Genomic DNA, 26,805 nt, shown 5'->3' on the forward strand with positions numbered 1-26,805 from the left:
GACCCAGGTAAGTTCAGTAGTTTAGGATGGAGAGAGGCTGGTGCATTGACAACCACAGGGGATTCCAGAACTATTATTGAGTCTTTCCACCAATCTGGTGCCTCTTTCTGAAGAGTAACTTGCTTTCAACCTATTTTAAAGGGGCAGTGCAGTTAAAAATGTGACGTTCCTGTTTTGAAAATAATTCCTGGAATTTCAGCCTGTTCAGGCGGGATGGAGTTTTTGGCCCAGATCATGACATCACAATCTGATCAGAATGACCAGTCATCTTTTATTTGCACTTGTATCCTCCTACTTTGAAGGGGTAAGCGGGGTAGGCTCTATCCGCCAATCAGGGCTGTGTATGTAAATATATTTACATTTGTATCAACATGCCCAGAAGATCAGACTGAGCATTTCAATGGCAAAAGGAGGCTCAGGGAAATCAATGATAACAAATGTATTTGAAGTTATTTTCATGAAATAAAACAAACACAGTGATGTATTAGACATATGGGATGATTTAAAAATACTGCATGGGGGCTTTAACATTATGGGCCTGTTTTCAGCTGGCGATTAGAGGCCCAAGTGTCAAACACATGTTAGTTTGGAATTTCCTAATGTAAGAATATGAGCACTGGCATTTTCCAGCCCCAACGCCAGGCTCAGCTATGTACCTGTCTAACATCTGTGTAACATCAGCTCACTTGTGCTGAGGTGGGATGGGTGGCAATATTGGAGGCGTGTCCTTAAAAACACTGACAGTTTCATGCAGCTCTAAAAGGAACGTTTCAGACCCACAAACAGCAGGTCTCCTTGGTAACACAGTTGGTTTAGAGATTGGAACCACAACCTAAATAACCACAATGTAAATAGTCCTGGTAGCCATTTGATTAGCTGTTCAGGAGTCCTATGGCTTGGGGGTAAAAACGGTTGAGAAACCTTTTGGTCCTAGACTTGGCACTCCGGTACCACTCGCCATGCGGCAGTAGAGAGAACAGTCTATGACTGGGGTGGCTGGGGTCTTTGACCATTTTTAGGGCCTTCCTTCGAAACCCATTTCATGAAGCTCCCGACGAACGGTTCTTCTGCTGCTGTTGCTTCCAGAAGCAGTTTGTAACTCGGTAGTGAGTGTTGCAACGGAGGACAGATTAATTTGACGCGCTTCAGCACTCAGCGGTCCTGTTCTGTGAGCTTGTGTGGCCTACCACTTTGTGGCTGTCTATTCATTTGAGTGGTTACCTATCTCAAAGCCCATCCCTCAGCGTTTACCAAAACAGAGAAGGGGTTTGTTATTGGTTTAATTACGGATTCCAGCTTTAAAGACCAAGTGCAAAACATTCAATTTTTCCTGTGTTTTATATCATATTGTTCAACGGGATGAAACTAAAACTGTAAAAGTGTGATTTAAAAAAAAAAAAATCAGTTATTTCCTGGTAGTTGCTGGTTGAAAATACAATTTACACAGGACCTTCTAATCAGCAGACTTGCGCGTCCGGGAGGTTAGGCTTTTCATGGTGACATCACCATGTGGTAAATTGTGGCAAACTTCTTGCTTGAGAAATAGTTTTTTTTTCTCTCCTAAAAAGCTATTATTTTTCCCATTTATTATAGAAATCTACACTGAACAAAAATATCAACACAACATGTAAAGTGTTGGTCCCATGTTTCATGAGCTGAAGTAAAAGATACCAGGAATGTTTAATATGCACAAAAAGCTTATTTCTCTGAAATGTAGGGCACGGATTTGTTTACAGCCCTGTTAGTGAGCATTTCTCCTTAGCCAAGATATTCCATCCACCTGACAGATGTGGCATATCAAGAAGCTGATTAAACAGCATCATTAGCATCATCACACCCTCTATAATGTGCACTTTTGTCAAACAACACAATGTCGCAGATGTCTGCCATGTTGAGGGAGCAGCTGGCATGCTGACTGCAGTAATGTCCACCAGAGCTGTTGCTCTAATGTTAATTTCTCTACCATAAGCCGCCTCTACCGTCATTTTAGAGAATTTGGCATTATGTTCAACCGGCCTCACAACTGCAGACCACATGTAACCACGCCAGCCCAGGACCTCCACATCCGACTTCTTCACCTGCGGGATCGACTGAGACCAGGCACCCGGACAGCTGATGAAAATGTGGGTTTGCACAACCGAAGAATTCTGCTCAAACTGTCAGAAATGGTCTCAGGGAAGCTCATATGCGTGCTCGTCGTCCTCATCAGGGTCTTGACCTGACTGCATTTTGGCGTCGTAATCGACTTCAGTGGGAAAATGCTCACCTTCGATGGCCACTGGCACTCTGTAAAAGGGTGCTCTTCACAGATTAATCCCGGTTTCTACTGTACTGGGCAGATGGCAGACAGTGTGTATGGCGTCGTGTGGGCGAGCGGTTTGCTGTTGTGAACGTAGTGCCCCATGGTGGCGGTGGGGTTACGATATGGGAAGGCATAAGCTACGGACAATGAACATTATTGCATTTTATTGATGGCAATTTGAATGCACAGCGATACCGTGACGAGATCCTGAGGACCATTATGGTGCCATTCATCCACCGCCACCACCTCATGTTTCAGCATGATAATGATCCTGAGGACCATTATGGTGCCATTCATCCACCGCCACCACCTCATGTTTCAGCATGATAATGATCCTGAGGACCATTATGGTGCCATTCATCCACCGCCACCACCTCATGTTTCAGCATGATAATGATCCTGAGGACCATTATGGTGCCATTCCTCCACCGCCACCACCTCATGTTTCAGCATGATAATGATCCTGAGGACCATTATGGTGCCATTCCTCCACCGCCACCACCTCATGTTTCAGCATGATAATGCACGACCCCATGTCGCAAGGATCTGTAGACAGTTCCTGGAAGCTGAAAATGTCCCATTTCTTCCTTGGTCTACATACTCACCAGACATGTCACCCACTGTACATGTTTGAGATGCTCTGGATCGATGTGTTCTGATCCCGCCGATATCCAGTAACTTTGCATAGCCTTCGAAGAGGAGTGGGACAATGTTCCACAGGCCACAATCAATAAACTCTCCCTCAACGTCAACACAACAAATGAGCTGATCGTGGACTTCAGGAAACAGCAGAAGGAGCCACGCCTCTATCCACATCGATGGGACCACAGTGGAGAAGGTGGAAAGCTTAAAGTTCCTCGGCGTACACATCACTGACAATCTGAAATGGTCCACCCACAATGCGTCTTCAACCTCAGGAGACTGAAAAAAATGTGGCTTTGCCTCTAAGACCGTAACAAAGTTTTACAGATGCACAATTGAGATTATCCTGTCGGGCTGTATCACCGCCTGGTACGGCAACTGCACCGCCCGCAGCCGCAGGGCTCTCCAGAGGGTGGTGTTGTCTGCCCAACGCGTCACCGTGGCACTGCCCTCCAGAACACCTATAGCACACAATGTCACAGGAAGTCCAAAGCTACGGCCTGTTCACCCCTCTACCATCCAGAAGGCGAGATCAGTACAGGTGCATCAAAGCTGGGACTGAGAGACAAAAAACAGCTTCTATCTCAAGGCCATCAGACTGCTACCACCCGGTTACTCAACCCTGCACCTTAGGGGCTGCTGCCCCATTTACATAGATGGAATCACTGGTCACTTTAGTAATGGAACACTAGTCATTTTAATAATGTTTACATACTGCTTTACTAATTTCATGTATTTTTGTCAATGTCAATATTTATATTTATATATGTCTTAATAACATTGTTACTTTTACATTTGTGTGTATTGTTGTGAATTATTAGATACTACTGCACTGTTGGAGCTAGGAACACAAGCATTTCGCTACACCCGCAATCACATCTGCTAAACAGGTGTATGTGACCAATACAATTTGATTTGAACAGCCTAATCAATTCTATGCGATGGAGATGTCGCCCTGCTGAGGCAAATGGTGGTCACGCCAGATACTGACTGGTTTTCTGATCCACACCCCTACCTTTTCTTGAAGGTTTCTGTGACCAACAGATGCATATCTGTATTCCCAGTCATGTGAAATCCATAGATTAGGCCCTAATGATTTTTTGTTCAGTTGACTGATTTCCTTATGAACTGAAACTAAGTAAAATTCTTGAAATTGTTGCATTTTGCATTTTATATTTTTGTTCGGTGTATTAAAGTAAAGTACTTAATTGTTACCTAATAAAGGATTTGATATTGATATAAAACGGCTGCATTAGGCCTTTAAACAAGTCTTTTAAAGACCATTTTCAATGCTGTTCCTGATTCTAATCCCATATCTGTTCATATTCCCACAGGAGAGATCTCCAACCCAGGTTCAGACAGTGAGCCCAGTTCCACAGCATCAGGAAACCATAAACAACACAGACGGAGGAACTCAAGACAGAAACATCACCATTGCATGGACTGCTTCACTAGCTTCTATGATCCAGAGGAGTTGAGAAGGCACACTTGTAGACCCCACCCCTGCTCAGATTGCAGAGGCAGCTTTATTTGTCCAACTCACCTCAAATCAAAACAGACTCAAAAAAGGAGGAAGGTGTACTCATGTGGTCAATGTGGGAAGAGATTTCAAACACCAAGCAAACTCAAGACGCACCAGAGAACTCACACAGGAGAGAAGCCATACCACTGCTCTGTTTGTGGGAAGTCTTTCAGTCAGTCGAACCAACTAAAGACACACCAGATAACTCACACAGGACAGAAGCCTTACCACTGCTCTCAGTGTGGAAAGAGTTTCAGTTGGTTACACAGCCTGAAGACACACCAGATAACGCACACAGGGGAGAAGCCTTACCACTGCTCGCAGTGTGGAAAGCGTTTCAGTCTGGTAGGAAACCTAAAGAGACACCACCTAACCCACACAGTAGAGAAGCCTTACCGCTGTTCTCATTGTGGGAAGAGTTTCAGTCAGTTACACCATCTAAAGACACACCAGTTAATTCACACAGGAGAGAAGCCATATCACTGCTCTCAATGTGGGAAGAGTTTCAGTCATCCAAAAGACTTAAAGTCGCACCAGAGAACTCACACAGGAGAGAAGCCATTCCGCTGCTCCCAATGTGGAAAGAGTTTCAGTCAGTTATCAACTCTGAAAAAACACCAGCTAACTCACACAGGAGAGAAGCCTTACCACTGCTCTCAATGTGGGAAGCGTTTCACCAGGTTATATCAACTGAAGGCACACCAGATAACGCACACAGAAGAGAAACCTTACCACTGCTCTCAATGTGGTGATAGTTTCACCAGTGCATATTTCCTAAAGAAACACCAGCTAATTCACACGGGTGAAAAGCCATTCCACTGCTCCCAGTGTGGGAAGAATTTCAGTCATTCATCAACTTTGAAGACACATCAGATAACTCACTCAGGAGAGAAGCCTCACCACTGCTCTCAGTGTGGGAAGAGTTTTGGTCATTCATCAACTCTCAAGACACATCAGATAACTCACTCAGGAGAGAAGCCTCACCACTGCTGTCAGTGTGGGAAGAGTTTCAGCCAGTCATCAACTTTGAAGAAACATCAGAGAACTCACACAGGAGGAAAGCTGTGTCATCAGAGCTGAAGACACTAGCTTATTCACATAGGGGAGAAGCCTAAACTCTGCTGTCAATATGGGGATAGTTTCACCAGTTTATATTAATAAAATATAACACCAACTGATTATGACTAACAATAACTTACCTGGTTACTTAAAGGGGGTTAAAACTTGCAAAGGAGTGTGGAACATGCTGTCTGTGTGGAAAGCTTCGGTCAGTCATCAGATTTGAAGACACAGCATTTAACTCGCACAGTAGAGAAGCCTTACTGTGTTCGGGAGTTGTTTGAATATTGTTTATTGAGATGAAGCTGCTATGTTCACAATAAGCCATTATCATCATATCACTTTTTCAGGAATCAGCAAAAAGTCGGCACTGCAGAGAAAAGGCAGTTTTACAGGAACTGTATGTATTTTGTTGGTGCTTAAACCAGACATGGCTTGTCGATGTCAGTATGTCCACTATACAGCTGTCTTTCTGAGGAATGCAATACTTTCCATACCAGCAGACCTTCCGCAGCCACAACGGGCAATTCAGTGAAGTTGTATTTGCCATTGTGGAATCCATAGCTAATATCTGTCCATAGAGATTCCTCAGTAATCAGACATCATATATTCTAGTTGGATTTCTATAATCACATTTTTTTTTTAAGTTTAAAAATTTATATAATTTAGTCACAAAAAATGTATGCAACAAAAACTTCTAATTAGAGGAATATAACCAAAAATGAATAAACATATTGTATTTCAATTACTAAGCTCAGTCTCCTGTCTCAGTTTATTATGGAAGTTTGAAGGTTCATTATATCTGGTGCTTTACAGGTAGGCTATACTGTAAGTAAGGCAGTGGCGGTCGGTGCTGTTTAAGATGAGGATGATTATAATTCGTTTTTTTTTTATGAGCCTTATTTCTATTACAGGATGATTTGTTTATGGCTTTATACATGGTATTGCCATTCGTATTCCATTCACCAAGTTTAATGTAACATCGATAGGTTTAGGCTACTACATGATACTCATTTTCCCTCTACCCATCATGAGGTTGCTACAACCTGGCCTATGAATTAAAGTTTAAAACATACAGTCCCAGTCAAAAGTTTGAACACACCTACTCTTGGCAGTCACTCAACCAGCTTCAGGATGAATGCTTTTCCAACAGTCTTGACGGAGTTCCCACATAAAGTGGGAAGAACAAGTATTTGATACACTGCTTATTTTGCAGGGTTTCCTACTTAGAAGGCATGTAGAGGTCTGTAATTTTTATCATAGGTACACTTCAACTGTGAGAGACGGAATCTAAAACAAAAATCCAGAAAATCACATTGTATGATTTTTAAGTAATTAATTTGCATTTTATTGCATGACATAAGTATTTGATCACCTACCAACCAGTAAGAATTCTGGCTCTCACAGACCTGTTAGTTTTTCTTTACGAAGCCCTCCTGTTCTCCACTCATTACCTGTATTTACTGCACCTGATTGAACTTGTTTCCTGTATAAAAGACACCTGTCCACACATTCAATCAAACAGACTCCAACCTCGCCACAATGGACAAGACCAGAGAGCTGTGTAAGGACATCAGGGATAAAATTGTTGACCTGCACCAGGCTGGGATGGGCTACAGGACAATAGACAAGCAGCTTGGTGAGAAGGCAACAACTGTTGGCGCAATTATTAGAAAATGGAAGAAGTTCAAGATGACGGTCAATCACCCTCGGTCTGGGGCTCCATGCAAGATCTCACCTCGTGGGGCATCAAAAAAAAAAAAAACTTCAAATGCATCCAACAAGTACTAAACTTTTGACTACTTTAATACACATATACTGTAAGTGATTTTTGTCCCAATACTTATGACACCTTCAAATGGGAGGACTAGATACATAAAGTGCCTTTATTTTGTGAAGGAACATTTTATGTTTGTGGTTTTCTAATAACCAATTTGACTGGGTTCATGCAAGTGACTGATTGATCGTGCCTGGGAGGAATCCTCACTATCAGTATAAGCAATTTGGCAGAACGCCCATAACATTATTTTGAAAACCGAAAGAGATGTCTCAGTTTCAAGGTCTCAGCTTGGAGCGAAGAGGCCTCGTAAGGTAATGGTCGGTCACATGCATGAACCAAATGTTAATGATGAATTAATTATGAATAATGAATAAGTTAAATCATGTAAATATAACTTGTCTGTGTAAGCAGTAAATAAGAGAACTAACGGGACTGCCCCAGGGGAGCTCCTGATCGTCATGTGTACTATGGCGCATTAAGTTTGTTGGAACCTCTCCAGCTTGCTGATAATAGAGAATGATTCATTTAAGATTGACTTCAGGTGTCCCTGGTGGTATTTTCCACGACGGTAAAACATATATGTATGAAAATAGCCCCAAATAAAAGATCACATTCTGTACTGTCGCCTCATATGAAACAATATGCTGGAGTATAGAGCCAAATTAAACGTTTCAGCTTCACTGTCCAAATAAATACGTAGGTGTGTATCGCAAATATCCAAACAACATGTAGTATCACTATTCTCCAATAAAGGGGAATAAACGCCTAGAAGAGGCTACGCAAGGGGCCTTTTCTTGCCTGCCACTGTAAAGGTTGCTTAATGTCGTACAACCATCCGGAAGCCTCGCAAGCTTACGTTTTAGCGATGGAACTTAAGCCTTGTTCACATCACTCATAAACACTCCATCACGTTGCCCCGGATGTCATGCATTTTAATGGCGATGTCCACAACGGAGTGAAAAAGCAACGCCCCCTTGTGGTTCAAGGTACCGTTGCGAGACGGACACTGCATACGTTGACATTTTTCAAACTTTTTGTTTGTTTTGTTGCTAGCTACAATGCTATCTTCAACCTAGCCTAGCTTTTAGCTAGCTAGATGCTTTGCAATGCTCGCTGTGCCCTGAATTGCCCGTTTAACTTTTTTCACAGTTTGGTGCCTTTAAAATTAAATCTGAAAAATTATTAAATTAGACCATTTTTCCTACAGATTTACTCAAATTCTTTCAAAGTGAAAGAAGGTTATACAATTTTCCAAATTAAGAAAAAAATATATAGTAATTGGATAAGTCTCCACGCCCCTAAGTTAATACTTGATGGAAGCACCTTTGTCAGCCATTACAGCTGTGAATAATTTGGAATAAGATTTGACCAAATTTGCACAACTGTTAGGGCTACATATATCCATTGTTTTTGTCAAAATTGCTCAAGCTCATTAAATTTGGTTAGGAATCATTGATGGATTGCAGTATTCAAACCTAGTCTCTGTTTTTTAGGCAAATTTAAATCAGGACTGAGACTAGACGATTCCAGAACACTTAACACCTCTTGGAAATCCATTTTGGTGTGTCTTTGGCAAAAACATTTGTGTAATTGTCTGGCTGAAAAGTTGTATCCTATCCCAGGGTTTTCCTTTCATATTTCATTGGATCCTGACAAACTTCCCACTCCCAGCCAACGGCAAGCAAACCCATAACATGATGCTGCCACCACAATACTTGAAAATAGACTGTTTCAGTCTGTGTTGGATTGGATTTGACCCAACCTTGTAGTTTTTAATTTATGACAAAACGTTTTGACTTGCAGTATTACTTAACAGCCTTGTTGATAACAGAATGGGAGTGGATTCTTTAACACAGGCTTCTTCCTTTTCACTTTGTCATACAGGCCAGTAACATGGAGGGAATCACATCAAATTGTATTGGTTACATGGTTAGCTGATGTTAATGCGAGTGTAGCGAATGCAATGATGTTGATCCCTTTTGAATTTTTTAACTATGGTGGTGGCAGCATCATGTTATGGGTATGCTTGTCAGGGAAGTGGATTATGAATAGGTTCTGAAAGAGGAAACATTAACTACTGGAGAAAGGAAGGTTAGCTAGAGAATCACAGTCTGTATGCCACATTATTGTAGCTATTAGAAAGCTATTCATCATGAAACTTGAACAAAAATGGATTTTCATGACATTTAATCCACAGATGGGTCCTTTGGAGGAAGGATTGTTGACATACAATGGGGCAAAAAAGTATTTAGTCAGCCACCAATTGTGCAAGTTCTCCTACTTTCATCATAGGTACACTTCAACGATGACAGACAAAACGAGGAAAAAAATCACATTGTAGGATTTTTAATGAATTTATTTGCAAATTAAGGTGGAAAATAAGTATCTCAGATATATTGCTGTGGAAGCTGGATGTATTTCTGATACACCCGTTTCTGAACATGGCCATGTTGGGATTGCAAATGATCTGTTGCTTTGGTACACTTGTGGCTCTGCTATGGACTGTATGGGATCAAATTAGAGTTTCAAGAACAGCTCAGCAGGTTTGATACCATCTCTATGATGGAGGGTCATACAGTAATCCTAAACGACTTTAGGCTGCATGTATTTCTGACATCCAGTTTTGGATCACGGCCATGTTAGGAGAAGGTCACTGACAGGGGGTAATAATATGGAATATTTGTTTGTCTAAAGATCTGTAAATCTTGCTGTAAAACACAACAGCTCCCCATTTGATCCAAGTGTTTCTCCTTGTAAATGCATTAGATTCATATTACATGCATCCCTCCATTGACTTCACACTGCATGCTGAAAGATGAAGACCTCATACCTTTACTGTGGACCACAGAGAGATCTGATACAGGCCAGCACATTATATTGACCTTATAAGTCAACCACGAGGTCCTCACATTGCTGACACCGTAATAGATTTACAGAGAGACATGTGACTTGAAAAATAAGATCTGAATGAATTGAGCCAAGCTTGGTTGTTTTGTGGATCCATGCCAAACCATGCGACATTTCATATCAAGATTTAGATTTTTACTGGCTGTGACATTTTAATGGATTGAATCATGAAAATAACTCTGACGTGAGCCAAAGCACTGGGGTGTCTCAGGCCAAAGCACTGGGATGTCTCAGGCCAAAGCGCTGGGGTGTCTCAGGCCAAAGCGCTGGGGTGTCTCAGGCCAAAGCACTGGGGTGTCTCAGGCCAAGGCTCTGGGGTGTCTCAGGCCAACTCCTGTCTGTGGTGATAAAACTACTTTGTGAGCACAGACTGAGTCGTTTAAAGCACCCTTGAAATGTATTGGATCAAGAGTTACTATCCAATCCTCCCAAGGCCCTGATAAAATACGACATATGTACAATAACAGTTTTATAATGACAGTTTACTCAACTTCTTAATGACATCTGTCAGTTAATAACAGTATATGAGGGGCCTTTAACTCCTGTTCTGGACAGCCCATCCTCATGGTGTGCAGGCTCTTGTTCCACACCAGCACCACAGCAGGTTCAGCTAAATCAGAGAGGAAGAGGCAAAGTGTGAGGTTTTCCTCCTCTCAAATCTGTCCACGAAGATAAGCCCACGAAGTGAGGAATTTTTGCATGGAGGTCAATGAGAGTGTCGAATTGGTGTATGCTGTCACATGTTTTAATGACACAAATATATGTATGTATGTATGTTAACCCATATATTTATCCGTTTATCAGTTTATGCTAAATGATATGACTTTGTTATATTTATCCTAGCGATCTCCTAAGTTTGTGGCGGTATGTTGCTGCAGTTGTAAGCCTATTCCCTTTATCTAGTCACCTTGAGCCACCTTTTATGTTGATGTTCCTAATATGTTTCCCTCTTGTTTCTCTTCCAGACCACCACATCCTTCCACAACCTAACCTTCCTACCGGCCTTTCAAGCTCCAACTCTTAAACCCCAAACCTTAATCAAATTCCATTCCAAACCCTCCCCCATGTGCTCTGGGTTGGTGTTCAAATGTGTTGAATAAATACCATAAACCTGCATTCCTCCTCTCCATCTCCTCAATGCATTATTCTTGCCGATTCATCATGTTGGCAGCAGAAAATCCTAAACCAGTCAGTTATATAGGAAATGTCCTACTACATTGTTTTTAAAATCATAATCCTAAAAAATAAATCTTCCTTAATGTAATGCTTAATTTCTTATAATCAGGTTCAGTATGTTAGAAATTCAATTCAGTTAATTCAGGAAGTAAAACTGAAATTAAAATCTTTCACAATACTTTTGTCAGCGCCGTGTGTATAGGTGGCAAGGAAGTCAGGCGCAGGACAGTCGAAATAATGTGTAAATGGAGTCTTTTAATAACTGTCCACAGAACATGCTCCATAACACTAAATAGTACAGACATGAAAAAACATGGGTACGAGGACCCGTCGCGCACCAATACAACAAATAAACAACACTGACAATAAAACAATCTCTGACAAAGACATGAGGGGAAACAGAGGGTTAAATACACAACAGTTAATGAATGGAATTGAAAACAGGTGTGTGGGAAGACAAGACAAAACCAATGGAAAATGAAAAATAGATCAATGATGGCTAGAAGACCGGTGACGTCGAACGCCGAGCACCGCCCGAACAAGGAGAGGCAACGACTTTGGCAGAAGTCGTGACAGTACCCCCCCCCTGACGCGCGGCTCCAGCAGCGCGTCGACACCGGCCTCGGGGACGACCCGGAGGGCGAGGTGCAGGGCGATCCGGATGGAGACGGTGGAATTCTGATAACATGGAAGGATCTAACACGTCCTCCACCGGAACCCAGCATCTCTCCTCCGGCCCGTAACCCTCCCAGTCCACGAGGTACTGAAGGCCCCTCGCCCGACGTCTCGAATCCAAAATGGAACGAACAGAGTACGCCGGGACCCCCTCGATGTCTAGAGGAGGCGGAGGAACATTACGCACTTCAGCCTCCTGGAGCGGGCCAGCCACCACCGGCCTGAGGAGAGACACATGGAACGAGGGGTTAATACGGTAATTAGTGGGCAGTTGTAACCTGTAACATACCTCGTTCACTCTCCTCAGGACTTTAAACGGCCCCACAAACCGCGGACCCAGCTTCCGGCAGAGCAGGCGGAGGGGCAGGTTTCGGGTCGAGAGCCAGACCCTGTCCCCTGGTGCGAACACTGGGGCCTCACTGCGGCGACGGTCTGCGCCAATTTTCTGGCGCCTTATGGCACGCTGAAGGTGGACGTGGGCTGCCTCCCAGGTTTCCTCAGCGTGCCGAAACCAATTGTCCACCGCAGGAGCCTCGGTCTGGCTCTGATGCCAAGGAGCCAGAACCGGCTGATACCCTAATACACATTGAAAAGGGGTAAGGTTAGTGGAGGAGTGACGTAGCGAGTTCTGCGCCATCTCTGCCCAGGGCACGAACTTCGCCCACTCCCCCGGCCGATCCTGGCAATAAGACCGCAGAAACCTACCCACATCCTGGTTAACTCTCTCCACCTGCCCATTACTCTCGGGGTGAAAACCTGAGGTAAGACTAACCGAGATCCCCAGATGCTCCATGAACGCCTTCCAGGCCCTTGATGTGAACTGGGGACCCCGATCAGACACTATATCCTCAGGCACCCCATAGTGCCGGAAAACGTGTGTAAACAGGGCCTCCGCAGTTTGTAAGGCCGTAGGGAGACCGGGCAAAGGGAGGAGACGACAGGACCTTGAAAACCGATCCACAACGACCAGGATCGTGGTGTAACCCTGTGAAGGTGGAAGATCAGTCAAAAAATCCACCGACAGGTGCGACCACGGCCGTTGAGGAACGGGTAGAGGTTGTAGCTTACCTCTGGGCAGGTGTCTAGGAGCCTTGCACTGGGCGCACACCGAGCAGGAGGAAACATAAATCCTCACGTCCTTAGCTAAAGTGGGCCACCAGTACCTCCCATCAAGACAGCGCATCGTCCGACCAATCCCAGGATGACCAGAGGAGGGTGACATGTGAGCCCAATAGATCAATCGGTCGCGGACAGCAGACGGAACGTACAGACGACCAGCTGGACACTCAGGGGGAGAGGGCTCTGCACGTGACGCCCGCTCAATGTCCGCGTCCAGCTCCCACACTACAGGCGCCACCAAACATGAAGCTGGGAGTATGGGAGTGGGATCCATGGATCGCTCCTCTGTGTCATACAGCCGAGACAATGCGTCTGCCTTAACGTTCTGGGAGCCTGGTCTGTAAGAAAGAGTAAACACAAAACGAGTGAAAAACATGGCCCACCTTGCCTGGCGAGGATTCAGTCTCTTCGCCTGCCGGATGTACTCCAGATTGCGGTGGTCAGTCCAGATGAGAAAAGGGTGTTTAGCCCCCTCAAGCCAATGCCTCCACACCTTCAAGGCTTCTATGACAGCTAACAGCTCTCGGTTCCCCACATCATAGTTTCGCTCCGCTGGGCTGAGCTTCTTCGAAAAGAAAGCACAGGGGCGAAGCTTCAGTGGCGTACCAGAACGCTGAGAGAGCACTGCTCCTATCCCAGCTTCGGATGCGTCCACCTCCACTATGAATGGTAAAGAGGGATCCGGATGAGCCAACACAGGCACCGAGGTAAACAGAGTCTTCAGGTGCCCAAAAGCCCTGTTCGCCTCAGCCGACCACTGCAAGGGCACCGGGCCCACCTTCAGCAGTGAGGTAATGGGAGCAGCAACCTGACCAAAACCCCGGATAAACCTCCGGTAGTAATTGGCAAACCCTAAAAAACGCTGCACCTCCTTTACCGTGGTTGGAGTCGGCCAATTACGCACGGCTGTAATGCAGTCGCTCTCCATCTCCACTCCTGAAGTGGAAATCCGATGCCCTAGGAAGGAGATGGATTGTTGGAAGAACAAGCATTTCTCAGCCTTGACATATAGATCATGCTCCAACAGGCGACCAAGCACCCTGCGCACCAGGGACACATGCTCGGCGCGTGTAGCGGAGTATCAGAATATCATCGATATACACCATTACACCCTGCCCGTGCAGGTCCCTGAAGATCTCATCTACAAATGATTGGAAAACTGATGGAGCATTCATCAACCCATATGGCATGACCAGGTACTCATAATGACCTGAGGTGGTGCTAAATGCCGTCTTCCACTCATCACCCTTCCGAATACGCACCAGATTGTACGCACTCCTGAGATCCAATTTTGTGAAAAATCGTGCCCCGTGCATTAACTCAATAATAGTATTGATCAGAGGTAGCGGGTAACTATATTTCACAGTGATTTTATTTAGACTTCGATAATCAATGCACGGGCGTAAACCGCCATCCTTTTTTTTCACAAAAAAGAAACTCGAAGAGACGGGTGAAATGGATGGCTGAATGAACCCCTGATGCAGGGATTCAGAGACATATGTCTCCATAGCCTCTGTCTCCGCTTGCGACAGGGGATACACGTGACTCCTGGGGAAGCGCAGCGTCTGCCAGGAGATCTATCGCACAATCCCCCCCGTCGATGGGGTGGTAATTGAGTCGCCTTCTTTTTACAGAAGGCGAGAACCAAATCGGCATATTCGGGGAGAATGCGCACGGTGGAGACCTGGTCTGGACTTTCCACCGTAGTAGCACCAACGGAAACCCCTAAACACCTACCTGAGCACTCTCGCGACCACCCCCTGAGAGCCCTCTGTGGCCAAGAAACAGTGGGGTTATGACAAGCTAACCAGGGTAGGCCTAGCACCACAGAATACGCAGGAGAATCAATAAGGAAAAGACTAATCTTCTTCTTGTGACCCTCCTGCGTTATCATACACAAAGGTGCGGTGACCTCCCTGATAAACCCTGACCCTAATGGTCGACTATCTAAAGCATGAATAGGGAAAGGCATATCCACAGGAACAATAGGGATCCCTAAACTATGAGCTAAACTTTTATTAATGAAATTCCCAGCCGCACCTGAATCTACTAGTGCCTTATACTGGGAATGCAGGGAAAAAAATCAGGAAAAGAGACCGAAACAAACATTAGTGCAACAGAGGGCTCTGGATGAGAATGGTGCCTACTCACCTGGGGTGATGCCAGAATGCCCTGCCTGCCTTCTCTATTCCCAGAGGAACCAACCCAGCACCGAACAGCAGTGTGCCCTCTGCGACCATGAATGGTGCTCGAGCGGGAACCCCCTCTGGTCTCCCTGCACACCATCCCTCCCAATTCCATAGGTTCGGGAGAGAGGTTGCGGGAGGATGGAACAACCAGACCCCGATCTAGACGTCCACGAGTAGCCAGCATGTTGTCCAGCCTGATGGACATGTCCACCAGCTGGTCGAAGGTGAGGGTGGTGTCTCTACAGGCCAGCTCCCGACGGACGTCCTCACGTAGACTACAACGGTAATGGTCGATCAGGGCCCTGTCGCTCCATCTCACGCCGGCAGCCAAAGTCCTAAACTCCAAAGCAAACTCCTGTGCACTCCTCGTCTCCTGCCTCAGATGATAGAGGAGCTCACCCGCTGCTTTGCCTTGGGATGGATGGTCGAATACTATCCGGAATTGGCGGGTGAACTCCTCAAAATGGTCCAACGCCGAATCCTCCTTTCTACACACAGCGCTGGCCCATTCCAGGGCTTTCCCGGTGAGGCATGAGACGAGGGCGTAACTCTTCTCACGGTCAGATGGTACTGGGGAGAACGTGGCCAGATACAAGTTCAGCTTAAGGAGGAAACCCTGGCAGCCGGCATTATCTCCGTTGTATCCCGTGGGTAGGGATAAATGGATCTTCGGTTCCGGATGGGAAAAAGCGTTCAAGGGAGATTCCGGTTGTGGTGGTGGTGGCGCTGGAGAAACTCCCTGTCTCTCCCAGCGATCCATATTCTGGACAATGCGGTCCATTACAGAGCTCAAACAGTCAATCGCCTCCGCTTGTTTCCGGACACATTCCTCCACCTCCATGGGCGTAGTGTCCTCTTCTGCTGACTTCATATTTTTTGGTCAGAGATTCTGTCAGCGCCGTGTGTATAGGTGGCAAGGAAGTCAGGCGCAGGAGAGTCGAAATAGTGTGTAAATGGAGTCTTTTAATAACTGTCCACAGAACATGCTCCATAACACTAAATAGTACAGACATGGAAAAACATGGGTACGAGGACCCGTCGCGCACCAACACAACAAATAAACAACACTGACAATAAAACAATCTCTGACAAAGACATGAGGGGAAACAGAGGGTTAAATACACAACAGTTAATGAATGGGATTGAAAACAGGTGTGTGGGAAGACAAGACAAAACCAATGGAAAATGAAAAATAGATCAATGATGGCTAGAAGACCGGTGACGTCGAACGCCGAGCACCGCCCGAACAAGGAGAGGCAACGACTTCGGTAGAAGTCGTGACAACTTTGAAATGACAAATACTTTTAGTTTGCTTCCTTAATTGACCTGATTGACCCAGCCCAGATCTCGATACAGTGCTCACTGCATTGTGAAGAGACCATGGCTGTACAGTCAGTTGAGATCTTTGTGGCCAAATGCACAGTTGTCTAGTTGGGTATGACAGCTGTACATATTCCTCTGACACTGATCTAAGGTCAGTTTTATCCGGGAGGGTAACTTCTGCCCAGAGAAAGTTTGGAGCTGAACATGTCCCTCAAATATAAAAACGCAGGTCATAGATCATGCAAGATCTTTGCACATTAAAATCAATATCATACATGTTTAGTCTGCATGGTGCTAATTTTCTCTCCACACACAAACACGTCAAGTAAATATCTTGTTGAATAACAGTGGCATTGGTGCCAGAATTAGACTGTGTTGGCAGATATACCAAACAATAAACCCTGGCTGCAGTGAAGATGAGAGCACAGTCCAAGAAATGAAAAGGCTTTGATGGGATCCTTCCAGATGGTCACCCTGCTCCAGATGGGAATGGGGAATGGACAAGCAAAATATTTTGTTCCCCTGCCTTTGACAAAGTTGGCACTGATTATCAAAGGGCGACATCAGAGCTCACCTAAAATGTCCATATGGCACTGATTATCAAAGGGCGACATCAGAGCTCACCTAAAATTTCCATATGGCACTGATTATCAAAGGGCGACATCAGAGCTCACCTAAAATGTCCATATGGCACTGATTATCAAAGGGCGACATCAGAGCTCACCTAAAATGTCCATATGGCACTGATTATCAAAGGGCGACATCAGAGCTCACCTAAAATGTCCATATGGCACTGGTTGAAATCAATTGTCATGGTTTTTGGGCAGAATTATGTTTTATGTGTTGTTGGAGGTATGTCTTGGTCAGTTTCGAAAATGCCGCCCTCATCAATCTGCCCACATAGGCTGGACGCCTAATCCTGCCTAATGAGTGGGTCCGCGGTGGGATTCATTGAAACGTAATGTAAAGGAACCTGTTACTTTATTGCAACTACTCCCTATTCATTTTATAACAGTTTTATTGAAGCCAGCTCAGCTGCTAAGCGGTTAACTTCAGAGAGTAATAAATGTTTGAGGCAGTTATATCGCTGTCAGCAATATGAGTGGATAAGATGATTGAAATACTGGTATGTTGTTATGTAAGTCATAAGAATCCTACTGGACCGTTTTAGCCAACTGACATGTGAGACAAATAAAAGCCCCTCCAGCAGCTTCATTAGATCAAACTGTAGATACTGTAAATAAATACACATTAGATTTTTACCGGTTTATAAGCTGCTATTGAAAGCCTAATTTGACATGGCTGTAATGATTTGGTTAAATATTGCCTTAGACTGATGCACCACTCGGTAGGTCTACTTTGTCATGTTTTCTGTGGGACTGTAAAAAGAAAAAGGAGGAGAGGAGAGAGCAGTCACAGAGGAGTTGGATGAGAGAGCAGTCACAGAGGAGTTGTATGAGAGAGCAGTCACAGAGGAGTTGGATGAGAGAGCAGTCACAGAGGAGTTGGATGAGAGAGCAGTCACAGAGGAGTTGGATGAGAGAGCAGTCACATAGGAGTTGGATGAGAGAGCAGTCACAGAGGAGTTGGATGAGAGAGCAGTCACAGAGGAGTTGGATGAGAGAGCAGTCACAGAGGAGTTGGATGAGAGAGCAGTCACAGAGGAATTGGATGAGAGAGCAGTCACAGAGGAGTTGGATGAGAGAGCAGTCACAGAGGAGTTGGATGAGAGAGCAGTCACAGAGGAGTTGGATGAGAGAGCAGTCACATTGGAGTTGGATGAGAGAGCAGTCACAGAGGAGTTGGATGAGAGAGCAGTCACAGAGGAGTTGGATGAGAGAGCAGTCACATAGGAGTTGGATGAGAGAGCAGTCACATACCCGACACCCTAGACCCACTCCAATTTGCTTACCGCCCAAATAGGTCCACAGACGATGCAATCTCAACCACACTGCACACTGCCCTAACCCATCTGGACAAGAGGAATACCTATGTGAGAATGCTGTTCATCGACTACAGCTCGGCATTCAACACCATAGTACCCTCCAAGCTCGTCATCAAGCTCGAGACCCTGGGTCTCGACCCCGCCCTGTGCAACTGGGTACTGGACTTCCTGACGGGCCGCCCCCAGGTGGTGAGGGTAGGCAACAACATCTCCACCCCGCTGATCCTCAACACTGGAGCCCCACAAGGGTGCGTTCTGAGCCCTCTCCTGTACTTCCTGTTCACCCACGACTGCGTGGCCACGCACGCCTCCAACTCAATCATCAAGTTTGCGGACGACACAACAGTGGTAGGCTTGATTACCAACAACGACGAGACGGCCTACAGGGAGGGAGGAGGTGAGGGCCCTCGGAGTGTGGTGTCAGGAAAATAACCTCACACTCAACGTCAACAAAACTAAGGAGATGATTGTGGACTTCAGGAAACAGCAGAGGGAACACCCCCCTATCCACATCGATGGAACAGTAGTGGAGAGGGTAGCAAGTTTTAAGTTCCTCGGCATACACATCACAGACAAACTGAATTGGTCCACTCACACAGACAGCATCGTGAAGAAGGCGCAGCAGCGCCTCTTCAACCTCTGGAGGCTGAAGAAATTCGGTTTGTCACCAAAAGCACTCACAAACTTCTACAGATGCACAATCGAGAGAATCCTGGCGGGCTGTATCACCGCCTGGTACGGCAACTGCTCCGCCCACAACCGTAAGGCTCTCCAGAGGGTAGTGAGGTCTGCACAACGCATCACCGGGAGCAAACTACCTGCCCTCCAGGACACCTACACCACCCGATGTTACAGGAAGGCCATAAAGATCATCAAGGACATCAACCACCCGAGCCACTGCCTGTTCACCCCGCTATCATCCAGAAGGCGAGGTCAGTACAGGTGCATCAAAGCTGGGACCGAGAGACTGAAAAACAGCTTCTATCTCAAGGCCATCAGACTGTTAAACAGCCACCACTAACATTGAGTGGCTGCTGCCAACACACTGACACTGACACTGACTCAACTCCAGCCACTTTAATAATGGGAATTGATGGGAAATGATGTAAATATATCACTAGCCACTTTAAACAATGCTACCTTATATAATGTTACTTACCCTACATTATTCATCTCATATGCATACGTATATACTGTACTCTATATCATCGACTGTATCCTTATGTAATACATGTATCACTAGCCACTTTAACTATGCCACTTTGTTTACATACTCACCTCATGTATATACTGTACTCGATACCATCTACTGTATCCTGCCTATGCTGCTCTGTACCATCACTCATTCATATATCCTTATGTACATATTCTTTATCCCCTTACACTGTGTATAAGACAGTAGTTTTGGAATTGTTAGTTAGATTACTTGTTGGTTATTACTGCATTGTCGGAACTAGAAGCACAAGCATTTCGCTACACTCGCATTAACATCTGCTAACCATGTGTATGTGACAAATAAAATTTGATTTGATTTGATTTGATTTGACATAGGAGTTGGATGAGAGAGCAGTCACAGAGGAGTTGGATGAGAGAGCAGTCACAGAGGAGTTGGATGAGAGAGCAGTCACATAGGAGTTGGATGAGAGAGCAGTCACATAGGAGTTGGATGAGAGAGCAGTCACAGAGGAGATGGAGGAGAGAGCAGTCACAGAGGAGTTGGATGCGAGAGCAGTCACAGGGGAGATGGAGGAGAGAGCAGTCACAGGGGAGTTGGATGAGAGAGCAGTAACAGGGGAGATGGAGGAGAGAGGAGTGAAAGAGGAGATGGAGGCGAAAGCAGTCACAGGGGAGATGGAGGAGAGAGGAGTCACAGGGGAGATGGAGGAGAGAGCAGTCACCGGGGAGATGGAGGAGAGAGCAGTCACAGGGGAGATGGAGGAGAGAGGAGTGAAAGAGGAGATGGAGGCGAAAGCAGTCACAGGGGAGATGGAGGAGAGAGGAGTCACAGGGGAGATGGAGGAGAGAGCAGTCACCGGGGAGATGGAGGAGAGAGCAGTCACAGGGAGATGGAGGAGAAAGAAGTTAAAGAGGAGATGGAGGAGAGAGCAGTCACAGGGGAGATGGAGGAGAGAGCAGTCACAGGGGAGATGGAGGAGAGAGCAGTCACAGGGGAGATGGAGGAGAGAGCAGTCACAGAGGAGTGAAAGAAGGGGAGGTGGAGGAGAGAGCAGTCACAGGGGAGGTGGAGGAGAGAGCAGTCACAGGGGAGGTGGAGGAGAGAGCAGTCAGGGGAGGTGGAGGAGAGAGCAGTCACAGAGGAGATGGAGGAGAGAGCAGTCACAGAGGAGATGGAGGAGAGAGCAGTCACAGGGGAGGTGGAGGAGAGAGCAGTCACAGAGGAGATGGAGGAGAGAGCAGTCAAAGAGGAGATGGAGGAGAGAGAAGTTAAAGAAGGGGAAGAAGAGATATCTGTCAAGGAAGAAGAGGAGGACTCTGGACAAAGAAGTAAATACATTAGAAACCTCACTCACCTGAGGGGTCTACATGAGAGCTGTTTTAATATATTTGTATATAATGTGAGACCTCTGAGGGGTCTATATGAGAGCTGTTTTAATATATTTGTATATTATTGTGAGACCTCTGAGTGGTCTACATGAGAGCTGTTTTAATATATTTGTATATAATGTGAGACCTCTGAGTGGTCTACATGAGAGCTGTTTTAATATATTTGTATATAATGTGAGACCTCTGAGGGGTCTACATGAGAGCTGTTTTAATATATTTGTATATAATGTGAGACCTCTGAGGGGTCTATATGAGAGCTGTTTTAATATATTTGTATATAATGTGAGACCTCTGAGTGGTCTACATGAGAGCTGTTTTAATATATTTGTATATAATGTGAGACCTCTGAGGGGTCTACATGAGAGCTGTTTTAATATATTTGTATATAATGTGAGACCTCTGAGGGGTCTATATGAGAGCTGTTTTAATATATTTGTATATAATGTGAGACCTCTGAGGGGTCTACATGAGAGCTGTTTTAATATATTTGTATATAATGTGAGACCTCTGAGGGGTCTATATGAGAGCTGTTTTAATATATTTGTATATAATGTGAGACCTCTGAGGGGTCTACATGAGAGCTGTTTTAATATATTTGTATATAATGTGAGACCTCTGAGGGGTCTACATGAGAGCTGTTTTAATATATTTGTATATAATGTGAGACCTCTGAGGGGTCTATATGAGAGCTGTTTTAATATATTTGTATATAATGTGAGACCTCTGAGTGGTCTACATGAGAGCTGTTTTAATATATTTGTATATAATGTGAGACCTCTGAGGGGTCTACATGAGAGCTGTTTTAATATATTTGTATATAATGTGAGACCTCTGAGGGGTCTATATGAGAGCTGTTTTAATATATTTGTATATAATGTGAGACCTCTGAGGGGTCTATATGAGAGCTGTTTTAATATATTTGTATATAATGTGAGACCTCTGAGGGGTCTACATGAGAGCTGTTTTAATATATTTGTATATAATGTGAGACCTCTGAGGGGTCTATATGAGAGCTGTTTTAATATATTTGTATATAATGTGAGACCTCTGAGGGGTCTATATGAGAGCTGTTTTAATATATTTGTATATAATGTGAGACCTCTGAGGGGTCTATATGAGAGCTGTTTTAATATATTTGTATATAATGTGAGACCTCTGAGGGGTCTACTACACAGCAGAATCAATGAGTTAGCCAGTTAACTTTGACAACCAAAAATACCTATTAATTTTCAAGTTAATTAAGAAAGATAAACTTCAATATGTGTTTTTGGTTGTTGATTTAATTACACCATCCCAATTTCACACTTATCTTTCTAAAATTTTCTAAATCATTAATCCTGCTAAGTAGTATACCTCACAGTTCTCACATTTCTTAAAAACAATATTAAAAACAGCAACAAAGTTCAGGACAAACACACACATATCACCTATAACGACAACCTGCCATTAAATTCTATATATGATCTTTACTATCTACACACACACGCATGAATAGAATAGATTATGACTGTAATGACTGTGTTATTGACTGACTGTTGTTGTAATTCTCTCTCTTTCCAGGTGGGGGAGCTGTGGGCTGACCTGGTACCCAGTGTGACCAGTCTCCTGGGGGTCCTCCTGTAGTCACCAATGGACAAATATCCATTGAAAATGATTTTTATGTTTAACTTGTGTTTGGTAAACCACCCTTTCAAGCTAGTCAGGTTTGTCAGGCATATGTTTTTGATAGGTTTAAATAGCGTACTGTGTATTCAGCCTTACCCATCCACTCCCAGACCCCCTTCCACCAGCCCCCTCTCTCAGATCCCCTTCCACCCCCAGACCCCTTTCCACCCCCAGACCCCCTTCCACCCCCAGACCCCTTAACCTTTATTTAACTAGGCAAGTCAGATAAGAACACATTCTTATTTACAATGCCTCACCCCCAGCTTTAGACTGCTGCAACAGTGGTGACGTGACGAACTATTTAAACGGTCTTCAAGCCGTTTCACATACGATTTGAGCTGAAAATTACCATAACCTCCAAACAACTTTGTAAAAAATATAATATTATCCTAGAACGATTTAGTGAAGTTCCACAATGATGTTACGTAGCCATGACGGTCTTGAGAACACGACTGTATCCTTGCTATCACGGCACATATCGTTCTGGGCCAGGTTTTCCAAAAGCATTTTAAGACTAAATTCGTCGTTATAAACTTCGTAGGAACATCGTTAAATCTACTAGTTGTTTCCCAAAAATCATCGTTATTGACGTTGCACTTGAAAATGCTCGTAATATAACGACTGCCTCCGAACACTGGAACAACAGCTAATTGCATCGTTCGATGGGTTTATTTTACCCTTCTCCATCACTTTATACACATCTCGGGTAAACATAGAATGATCGTTTATCAGTTTCTCTGTGACGGCTGATAACTACACAACAAAGTTGACTACAAATACAAAGTTGGAAATATCTTTTCAATCGATACAAACAAGCAACATATAAAACGACGCTTCAAAATGAAAAACGAGATTACTATATTCAATGTAAATAGTGTGCGGAAATAGGCATATTTCAATCATATTGATATACGTTTCATGTTCAATTAATTGAGTTCTATTTTGATACTTGATACTGTCTGTAATTTGTCTAAATTTATTGAATGATGGGTAGCCTAACATGTGCACAATGATGTGCCAAATCGGTGATTTAGTGCCGTTTTATTGGGTAAGCATTACAATAAGCCACATAAAAAATTTGCAGCCATAGGTGGAAATACCTCTCTAGTAGCCGATCCGTCGTCGGTATTGTGAAATAATTGTAGTGTTAAGGTAAGATTTGAATGGAGAAAACTGATCCGAGAGCAGTGCTCCCTTTCTTCCGATCTTATATCAGTATCCACACATGCTCCAAGGACGCACTTAGCGACCGTTCTCTCTGCGTGGTGTTTTGTGAAACGCACTTAGCGACCGTTCTCTCTGCGTGGTGTTTTGTGAAACGCACTTAGCGACCGTTCTCTCTGCGTGGTGTTTTGTGAAACGCACTTTTACATCTTCGGCGGTTGTAGGAAAGTTGCATCATTAAAACACTCCTAAGCCTAAATTCCATCGCTATCTGGAAACTGGGCCCTGAGTATTTCAATGGCAAAAGGAGGGTCAGAGAAATAAATAGTAAAAAAAAAAAAATGTATTGGGAGTTATTTTCGTTAAATAAACACAATGATGATTTGAAAATAAAAAAGACTGCATGTGGGCTTTAACACTCTGGCATAGAAAGCACATGTTCAACTTCATAAAAAGCACGTTTTTCAATCTCAAGAGGTTAAATAAAAAAAATATACTATAGTATGTGCTTACTATGTGCCAAATAAAGTAACAGGGTTGACTGTAGCAGAGTTGACTGTAAAAGAGTTGACTGTAACAGAGTTGACTGTAAAAGAGTTGACTGTAGCAGGGTTGACTGTAAAAGAGTCGACTGTAACAGAGTTGACTGTAACAGAGTTGACTGTACCAGAGTTGACTGTAACAGATTTGACTGTAACAGAGTTGACTGTAACAGAGTTGACTGTACCAGAGTTGACTGTAACAGAGTTGACTGTAACAGAGTTGACTGTAACAGAGTTGACTGTAAAAGAGTTGACTAACAGAGTTGACTGTAACAGAGTTGACTGTACCAGAGTTGACTGTACCAGAGTTGACTGTGACAGAGTTGATTGTGCACGAGTTGACTGTAACAGAGTTGACTGTAGCAGGGTTGACTGTACAAGAGTTGACTGTAACAGAGTTGACTGTAGCAGGGTTGACTGTAACAGAGTTGACTGTAACAGAGTTGACTGTAGCAGGGTTGACTGTAACAGAGTTGACTGTAGCAGGGTTGACTGTAGCAGGGTTGACTGTAGCAGGGTTGACTGTAACAGAGTTGACTGTAGCAGAGTTGACTGTAGCAGGGTTGACTGTAGCAGGGTTGACTGTAACAGAGTTGACTGTAACAGAGTTGACTGTAGCAGGGTTGACTGTAGCAGGGTTGACTGTAGCAGGGTTGACTGTAACAGAGTTGACTGTAACAGAGTTGACTGTAGCAGGGTTGACTGTAACAGAGTTGACTGTAGCAGGGTTGATTGTAACAGAGTTGACTGTAACAGGGTTGACTGTAGCAGAGTTGACTGTAACAGAGTTGACTGTAGCAGGGTTGACTGTAGCAGGGTTGACTGTAACAGACTGTAGCAGGGTTGACGATTTCATCTTAAATCAGCCATAAATCCCCTTGTGAAGCTTGTTGTGTGCAACAGGGAGTGACAATTGAGTGCAAGCTACACATTTTTTGTTGTTGTTGAAATTGTTAAAACATTTCTAGCCTGTATATCTATGGGTAACATGGTTGGCCTATTATGCTCAACCCACTCAGTTTTCCACCACAAAACACCAGAACATGTAACCAGCTCACCTGTTTAGAAACAGTTCAACTGTTTTTACACTATGACATGACTATTATACTGAACAAAATATACAGAAACGCTTCATGTAAAGTGTTGGTCCCATGTTTCATGAGGTGAAATAAAAGATCCCATACATTTTCCATATGCACAAAAATGTATTTCTCTCACATTTTGTGCACAAATGTGTTTACATCCCTGTTAGTGAGAATTTCTCGTTTGCCAAGATAATCCATCCACCGGACAGGTGTAGCATATCAAGAAGCTGATTAAACAACATGATCATTACACAGGTGCACTTTGTGCTGGGGACAATAAAAGGCCACTCTAAAATGCTAGTGTGACCTGTTGTTTCTCTCTGCATTGCTGGGAAGAGCCCATAAGTAAGCATTTCACGGCTAGTCCACACCTGTTCCACTCTCTGCATTGAGTGGGTAGGGGCTGAGTTACAGTGACAGCATGGAATTCAAATGAGGAGATGGACAGGAGAGAGAGGGAAAAGAGAATCTCCATTTAAGTTATCCATGTCTCTGTCATGGACCAAAAAGGGCAGCATAGGCTGAAATGACCGCAGATGACCGCAGATCCACAGTTCAGACACTGCCGAAGGCCAGGAATTCCACATGGGCTGTGTGCGCAGGGTCCACTAAATTAGAAGGGTTGGCAGGCATGGGCAGTGGGGCGCCATGGACGTCTGTAAAACCTACAAGTAGAGGAACGAACAGAGATAGAAAACACACACATAGTTGACAAAGCTACAAAATAGCCAAAATTATATAACCTAAAAATAATGAAGATACTCAAGTGAGAGAGCCTTCCTCTCTTTCCTTCCTCTGAATAACTCAGAACATTTTTGTTTCAGAGACAGTCTTAGTTTTGGAGACAACACCGCCTCTTACAGCTGCTGCTGAAAAAACAAGGGAGACACTAAGTACCCAGTCTAATTGCCACTTGCCTGAGGTGAAGAAAAATACCCCCCCCTAGAAGACAACAGGCCTACAAATTAGCACGACAATTACATAAACAGGCCTGAAAATGAATCTATGTCCACAGCAACAGTCACAAGTACTGACCAATAGACAACTCAAACAACAATTATTAAGTAGGCTACTAGGTAGAGGATCGGAACTTGAATTAAATTGCCCTAGCAACAACTTACTGAATCAAAAAAGACACTTGATAC

General features: G+C 44.3%; 1 protein-coding gene across 1 annotated transcript in view; it reads left to right on the forward strand.

Moving 5' to 3' along the window:
• The window catches only part of LOC139424214 (zinc finger protein 180-like), a 6,854-nt gene extending 1,002 nt beyond the window's left edge, over positions 1 to 5,852 (forward strand). The window contains exons 2-3 of the mRNA XM_071175893.1: positions 4,632 to 5,146; positions 5,222 to 5,852. Coding sequence (XP_071031994.1) covers positions 4,632 to 5,146; positions 5,222 to 5,546 — 840 coding nt within the window. The 3' untranslated portion in view covers positions 5,547 to 5,852. The remainder of the gene's footprint in view (positions 1 to 4,631; positions 5,147 to 5,221) is intronic.
• The last annotated feature ends 20,953 nt before the right edge of the window (positions 5,853 to 26,805 follow it).

Source organism: Oncorhynchus clarkii, chromosome 13, assembly GCF_045791955.1.
Source record: "Oncorhynchus clarkii lewisi isolate Uvic-CL-2024 chromosome 13, UVic_Ocla_1.0, whole genome shotgun sequence".
NCBI lineage: Eukaryota > Metazoa > Chordata > Actinopteri > Salmoniformes > Salmonidae > Oncorhynchus > Oncorhynchus clarkii.